Source organism: Haliotis rubra, unplaced genomic scaffold (assembly GCF_003918875.1).
Source record: "Haliotis rubra isolate DU_JTF1 unplaced genomic scaffold, ASM391887v1 Scf897, whole genome shotgun sequence".
Lineage (NCBI taxonomy): Eukaryota > Metazoa > Mollusca > Gastropoda > Lepetellida > Haliotidae > Haliotis > Haliotis rubra.
In genome coordinates, this window is record NW_025767631.1 from 106,383 (window position 1) to 114,633 (window position 8,251).

At 37.8% G+C, this 8,251-nt stretch overlaps 1 protein-coding gene across 1 annotated transcript; it reads left to right on the forward strand.

The window, feature by feature from the left end:
* Positions 1 to 6,807: 6,807 nt before the first annotated feature.
* LOC124263727 (olfactory receptor 11A1-like) lies at positions 6,808 to 7,737 on the forward strand. Its single transcript, XM_046698391.1, has one exon. The coding sequence runs from the start codon at positions 6,808 to 6,810 to the stop codon at positions 7,735 to 7,737; it is 930 nt and encodes a 309-aa protein (XP_046554347.1).
* Positions 7,738 to 8,251: the final 514 nt, after the last annotated feature.

The window sequence follows — 8,251 nt, forward strand, 5'->3', positions numbered from 1 at the left end:
ATAACTTCAAAAGACAGTTTCTTCATGCACTCTTTCACACAGCACTTGGTCACCAAAGCTTCTTTCACGTCTTGTGATAATAATGCCTTCTGTTCTCGTTGTCCACATCTCTTTGACCTCTCCCTGAAAAACAGTTTCAATCATAACTATATCTGAGGCAATATCTAGGCTGATGTCCTTGAACTTCCAGTGCATTATGTTTCCCTTCAAATATCATAAATGACCCTGACCCCAACATGGCATACGTTACAGGCAATACCTCAAATCAGTGATTATGTGAAATCCATTTTCATTGAATATATACTGTCAAGAAATATACATATTCTCTTATTGTATATACATGATCACCATATTTCAGACCAGAAACTGCTTCATTTGTGGCTGCTAGAAGAATTAATCTCTCTAGTTATCACTTTACAAATTGAGTACAATCAGTGATAAAAATATTCTGTATATGATTTTGATACATGTTTATTGTGCAATAGCACTAAAAGTGATGCCTTGGGTTGCAGTGTCAACAGTTGTCTGATTGAGAAATGGTGGTGTCTTTTCTGCTCCTGCAAATGAAATACATCATTATTTACTTGTAAAATTATATTCTCCCTCTGAGACAAAACAAAAACATTCTCATAATCCACAATGCCTCCAAACTTACCCAAGGCCAGAAATCAAATTTGCCCCACCTGCCCCTGCCCGTTAAAAATTGAAAATACCTGCAGGGCAACAGTGTCACATTGACAACATAAAGTTAATACTGGCATCTCTATTGACTTTTAATGAACATACCCAGGGACAAATTAAATTGACCAATCTTTCTCATCACAGGTGTTTGGCCTCCTATGTAAAGATTGAAAGAATGATTAGAAAAAGTAATCTTGTCTGCTTTATTCACAACCTTTGTATAAACCAACAATTTTAAATACATGGATCTTAGGCTGATGCATGCTAACACATCCATATCAATAAAGAGCTCAATTAGACACACAACAAATGGTTGTAGTTTGGGCCTTAATGATAGACTGGAAACAACCTTAGAAACAGGACCCTTATTGTTACAGATTGTTTTGAGAACTGTGCATGTGCTAATGGCTAATTTCAGCTCATGTTACCTCAACAAATTTGAAGAGAACATACTGTTAGTATTACTGAATGAAACATTTATTCCAATAATTTTGTGTATCAACTTTTGGATTTAATGAGCCCTAAATATCCTTACAATAAAATATAGTAAGGCTTCGTTCATTCACTTTAACTGTGACATGTGGCATTATAGCCTCAAAATGAAGTGAGTCATTCAAAGAAATTTCACATTTGGAAATCATCACAAATGTATGATTGAGATACATCAATTCTTATGATTGCAGTAGTTTATTTTTTCATACCTGAAGCGATTCTGCATATTTGGCAATTCCTACAACACCAAATTTGATAGGTTTGAAATTAGCAAAGATCATTCCCATCTCTGGGGTTATTACTACAGTTACTTCATTTCTTCCCTGGTAGTTACTTGAGCTTTAGTCTGTAGTTAACGTTATAGTTCAAGAAGGATATAGACATTTCAGTATTGAAATTAAAAAGAGGTGTTACTTTTTTCCAGGTAGAAAGTGTTTAGTGGTTTCAGTTAATAGTTTATTTTGGAAGAACATGCATACACTTTCTTTTCTGCTGTCATATCGACTAAATATGAAACAAGGAAAATGTCGGTGGAGCATTCTTAAGTTAAAACAGTGAAGATAAATATGTGTGTGAACCTTTTTGTTTCCCTAAATCATAATTATTTTTATCTTGATTAAAAACAGGTATAAAGCCAAGGTATTGTCAGTACAGAAGGAAAACGTTAAAATACAATGGACTGGTTATAACTTGATGAGTGGCTTTCAGCAAAGAAGGCCAGGTTTGAGGTATGTCTTCTTCACTGAGTACAATGTATTATATCACATTAACCTCAAGAGCTGTGAAGTTAAATATTTGTATTGCTTGAGATTTTCACTGTGATGTTTTACACTTTGTGAAAGCCTACGAGATTAAATACACATGTTGTACATGTTTGATTTAGTTGAAGACTGGTGACAAGGTTGAGGCTCCATGGTTGGTGCACAGAGCAGCTCGATACCCTGGCCATGTTGAGCGTGTTGATGGAGGTATTGCTAACATTATATAAATAGCCTATTAATTCAAATTATGATTCGCATTTATTATATACCTTACATTGTTATTGTGTCTAATATATTTCTAAAGTATGTTGAATGTGTTTATACCTGAAACGAAAAGACTGAATGTGTTTTTCAGAATATGTGCTAATTGAATTCAGTGACACAACAAAGAAAAGTATTAATTTCAAGTATATTGAGAAGAAAACGTAAGTAATCCGACTATTTCAACTCATATAATATGAATCCACTCCCTCAACATATTAAGATAAGCTGTCATATATTTTTTTGAAAGGACCCATCTCTGAAACACAACTGGACTTTCAAGACAACCGGACTCGAGATAAGCCCAAGTTCATCAGTTTGAATTACAGAGTGGGAATAAATCTTGTATAAAGAAATCTCTATCTTTATTTTATTTCTTCTTGATATTGTAATTCTTGAGCAGCGTCCTGCTTCTGGAAACCATTTACCCTACCACTTTAAGTTTAAGAAGTTTATACTTAACTATGCATAATGTTTGCTGAATTCAAACAATTCTGCTACATCTTACTTAAAACAAAAACAATTCTGCCAGAAATTTCTGCAGAAAAAGAAAATTCTGCCAGAAATTTCTGCATAAATGCATTTTCAGAGCCAATTTGTGAGCTTATGAACATATGAATACACTTGCACATTATATTTTGGGATTCATCTCCTTGAGATCTTTCCAATGATATAAAAATTGTTTTTGTAGCATGCTTCCTTCTGTGTGTCAAGTTAGGACTGGGGACTTTTAGATAATTTTCAGGGTCACGCCGAGGATTATTGCGATATTCATATATTGACATGTGGCGGGGTAATATCCATGTTTGTGACAAAAACTTTTTCATTACCGATTTTCAAAATTTTGTTTGTAATTGGTTTCCATAGTTAATTCTACCAGCTGTGAAATTATTCGTGACACGTCTTTAAAATACCAGGATAATTTGTGTATGTTTTGAATATTAAAATTGTTTTTCGTTATGGAGTTATTTTCAATGTTGACGCAAGGACATATTTTACGAACAATAGCTTTCAATAATTTCATGTTAATTCTATTTCATTTTGAAGTTCTACATACACATATCCCAAAATAACAGGATATTGTTTGTTTACGCTTTGAAAAGTACGTTTATTCTTCTTCACTTTTGAATTATTTTCAAGGTTGACGTAAGGACACATTTGTAGTTAATTTGATGTTTTGATCATATGTGATTTATGTTTCGATCATACATTGCGTTGTCCCAGTTTAACCGGGCTGGCATTACTTTCTTCATCACATTACTAGTTTTATGAGAGGGAATATTATGCTACATTTGCTAAGGATATCATGAATCGCTGGCGTCTGGTTATTCCTTGACACATGCCAGTCATTCTGTCAACTCATTTGTTGTATTTGATTTATGCATTTAACATATAATGTAGAAATGCTGTTCTAATGTAGAAAAATTGTATCATTTGTTTCGAGGAATCGATCATATTATGTGCTCTTTATCAAAGTATAGTCCAACCTTCTATAAGGTATACAATGTAAGTCGACACCTGTTATTTGTACACTAAGGAAACCATCAGTTTCACCGCGCAAGATACAAACACAAATCAGCAGGTGACATTAACTTCAAACAATGATAATAACAATGCTTATTACCTACGAGGGCAAACATATCGGTAGTCATTTGTTTTCATATGATATGCACCGGGTAAAATATGGATTATTTCTTGAGTTATCGTGCTCGAAATCTTTATATTGGCAAAATCCTCAGATTTTTGCTGGGACCTTGCAAATTATCTCAAGGTCACTAAATTCAAGTGGTGTCGGTGAATCTCGCCAATACACCTTGGTACCAAATTTGAACAAAATCCATCATTTCTTTCTTGAGGTATCGCTCTAACAAGCTTATATGATGTATGAAATGCAACGAAAAACGAACACACGCCTATTATGTTGACAAATGTTCTCTTGATGGAGAAGCACTATTTAAATATGCTGACAATTATTTTTAGAAAGTCTCAACATTAGGTATAAATGCCAGAGACAAAGAAGTGTCTTCAACAAGTAGTGCAGACATTATTAAGACAAATTGATACTTAAAGTGAGCAAACATTAACCTGTATTCTGGAATCACTTGGGCCACATCCGGCACCTGTAGGGAGATGCAATATGATGCATTAAAGGGGGGAAATCAGTTGTGTATTTATTTTGTTAAACTTCAAATCAACAATTAATGAAGGGAACGAGGGTGTTATAGTCAAACATAACCAACTTTTGTAAACATGTATATAATTATGGTAACTTGCCTTTTAAAAACAAGAAGTATGTGGAAGTTAACCCACAGGTTCACATGGAAATTTACTTCTGAAATGCCAATCACCTTAAAACATTGATATGTAGAAAATTGGAATCTGTTTCAATTTACTCGCCTTCTCTGACGTACCTGTAATCCGGAGATATAATTTGACTTCAGAAAACCAAATAACCGGGTCATCATTTGAAACTTTGGGGAATATCTACCAAAGGCAAACTGTTAATTTAGCTGAAAAAATGTTAAATGAGTCCTCTCACTTCTTACACAATTGTTATCAACTTTTACCCTCCGGCCGTAGGTACCTTTTGCCTCGTTTTAAATCCAACCGTTCAAAGCTCTATTTTATTCCAACAAGCATATCACTTTTAAACAGTAACGTTCGCTTTTAACATGTCAGTTGTTCTTCACGTGTTGTTTGTCATATGACTTTATGTGTGTAATTACCTGCTCTTTTGAGTACACTTATTATAATTATATATTTTAGGATCATCCTGTCCTCGGTGTGTACGGGTGTGCGTGTCTGTGGGTGTCATACTTTGTTTTTCTTATATATGTTGGGATTGTGTTGCTCTCACGTACAAAGAATTCCCTATGGGCAATAAAGAATTATCTTATCTTATCTTATCTTATAATATACGTTTATTTGTTGCCGTACATCGGTACTCCTACGTTCTCCCAATTCTTGTTTGAAGCAAGGTTGTTGTGTGCATATTGTTAGTTTCCGACACAGCCTGAGTGGACATCGACCATTTAGAACCCAGACATGCATATGTAGTTGGACGGATAAACAGAGAACCTGTATGTTTCACGCACAGGATGAGGGAACGGTAATTAAGTTATCTAACAGCGTGTCAGTAGAACGTTCGAAGGGGACATCTGATATTCGAACTAATAAGCAACCGGACCAATGGGGACCTACTCTACACATTTAATTGATTCGCCGGAGATAATCACGCGCCCAGTTGATGCAACTGTGCGAGATGGGATGGAGGTGTAATGTGAAGAATCCATCTAACTGAATCTTAGGAATACTGTCCAAGTGATATCGTTATCGCGCCTGTCGTGTGTGTAAATCCATATGGCGTCGTAAGTAACAAGATTAAGCCGCTGATTAGCTTTCGAGCATTACGCTGACCCTTTTGGCGAACACTGTCGCTACTCTTCAGAGCATCTCTTCATGGCTGTATACTGTTGTGTTATGAAGTCTGTCTCGGTAGATGATTAAGATTACAAATTCTCTGGCGTTGGAGCTGGCGATACAAGGTGTAAAAGGGAGGCAGACAGAGAGGCGGAGTGCAAGGAGACGGTGTGGCTGATACAGGTAAGTACAATTACGTAATGCAATGTTACATTGAATGCTTGTATCTGTTTGTTGTTTAACGCCTCGCTCAGTTACAGCACCTTATGACGTCACGGTCGTAGGTGTTCCCATGGTTTACATCGCGTTATTGAGTTTGCTATAACAAATTTAATCTTACCTATAAATAGTGCACATCAAAACAGACAATCTGAAATATTTGAACATTGATGATGATGATGATGATGCAGTAATGTAAATATAGCGACAAACCCAGTTCCATAAGCATATTAAAGCGTTCATTGAACGATTCAGGTGGTAAATCTACCAGAAGTATACGTATATGTATTTGTGTCACTAAAAAATAGTGGTGATACCAGGTGTTCGCAGATGGTGAACGTTTCCTGCCTCACCTGTGACACCCGCCATACACACAATACCTGAAGGTGAGCCAGGTGAACTGAAAACACGTGGAACAAGTCCAAACCGTCCTCGTCTCTGTCCACAAAGCGTCAAATGTCCCAAACCTGTTAGAAGGTTAATCAAAATAAGTGCGATGGTCTTGCTATCCTTTACTGAAAGCTAACTTAGTCAGAGCCATTGATCATAAAATTCAGTCTGGCGACATAGATCTTCTGGCGTTGTTTCTACCTGTAGAGAATAGACCGACGTCTAACTAACAGGTAGCGTTATATTAGAACGAAACTAACAGTTTCGCTGTCACCTAGCTGGTTCAGTACTGCAATGCAAGCAAGTGGATACATTCCCATCAGCACCAGCTCTCGTTACCTTAAGCCATACATTACTAGAACCATCAAATGCGTAGTTTGGGTCTGTTTTTGAAATGGAATGTTCTGACAATGTACCTTTTGTAAAATGTATTAGCTTGTATTTGATTATAAATTCATCACATGAAAAAATTCTGGCTTTCAAGTGTCGGGCAAGTTTGACCGTGATTATTTCTATTGTGAACAGCTACAAGAAGACAACTGAGGACTCCATTACATTGTTTGGAGTCTAGAGGAAGTGCGACATGAACTCGACAACTGACATGCCGATCCGAGACACCCTGTCCCAAAGCGGGACAAACGTGACCGTGACAATCCTGATGTGTGTGCTTGTGATAGCTCCTGTTGGAGATCTTCTCATTCTTGTTACCATCCTACAGACCAGGAAACTTCGACGCCCCTTGTACTTGCTCATGGCGAATATCTTCCTGTCAGATATCTGTTTCGTAACCATATCCCTTCCTCTGAATATCGCCACTCTCCTGCATGGTTTCCCGCCATATGGCACTGTCGTCTGCTACATTCAATCCTTTGTGACTTTTGGTGCAATTAGTTCAAGCGCGTGCGCTATATGTTCGATCGCCGTGTACAGACTGACCCAGGTGTGTTGGTCTAGTGTGTACATTAGGATCAGCACCTGGAAGTATATGTCTGTCGTCATGGCTGCAGTGTGGACAGTCCCAGTCGTCATGGCAGCAGCTGTTGGGGGATCAGTTGAATATATAGATTATAAATTTACATGTGACCACACTGGACCCCACCTGGACGTTGTGAGTATCACTGCATTATACCTCCCCATTGTGGCTACTATCCTGGGATGCTATGTGAAGCTGTACCTCCACACGAAGAACGCACTCCAGCGGGTCCAGGCGGTTATGACCTTACCCCTTCCCGCAGCCAGCCACGACGTTAACAGAAAAATGGATGATGTCATTTTTAGATGCATCATGATCATATTTGTTGAGTTTATCGGGTTCTATGTTGGCCCAGGCGTCCTGAACGCAATCCGGAATAAATCGGATCCACCCAGTAAAGGTATCATTGGAATCATATCGTTCTCCGTGTACCGGATCCACCCGCTAGTCAGGATGTGTACCTCAGTTGTGTTGAACAAAGAACTCCGAGACGCAGTACTCAAATTAGTCAGGGTTGTCAATGTTGACAGACGCAGGTAGACGTCATGCCTCCATTGCGTTTATGGTACCAGTGAGTTTGCATTTTTAGCAATTTCGCAAAAGTATCACACCAGAGATGTTTCACCCATTAGGCTCATTTGTAATCGAACCCAGACCTTCTGCTTGACGAGCGAACGCTTTAACCACTTGGCTACCCCATGGTCCCGAATCCCATCTGGACCCTACAAAGACGTTTCAAGTCGACGTTATAGTATACAGGTGGCGGTAGTATCGGGCCCATGGTTCTGACAACAGGCCCGTGGATGAGGCTGTCAATAACCTTCAGCAATATATTTAGTTGTGGGTTCAAAAAAAAAGACTGTCCAGACCGTCAGTATGTACGTTTCGTTTGATACACTTCAACTCAGAAATCATTTGGATTTTAACACGATTTGAACAATCTTTGAGTTTATATCCAAATATTAAAAATCCTTTAACCTCTTTTGGTATGACATGACCGGGGGGTCGAACCACTGACCTGCCTCTCTGATTGGACGCTCAGTCCAGTAGACCA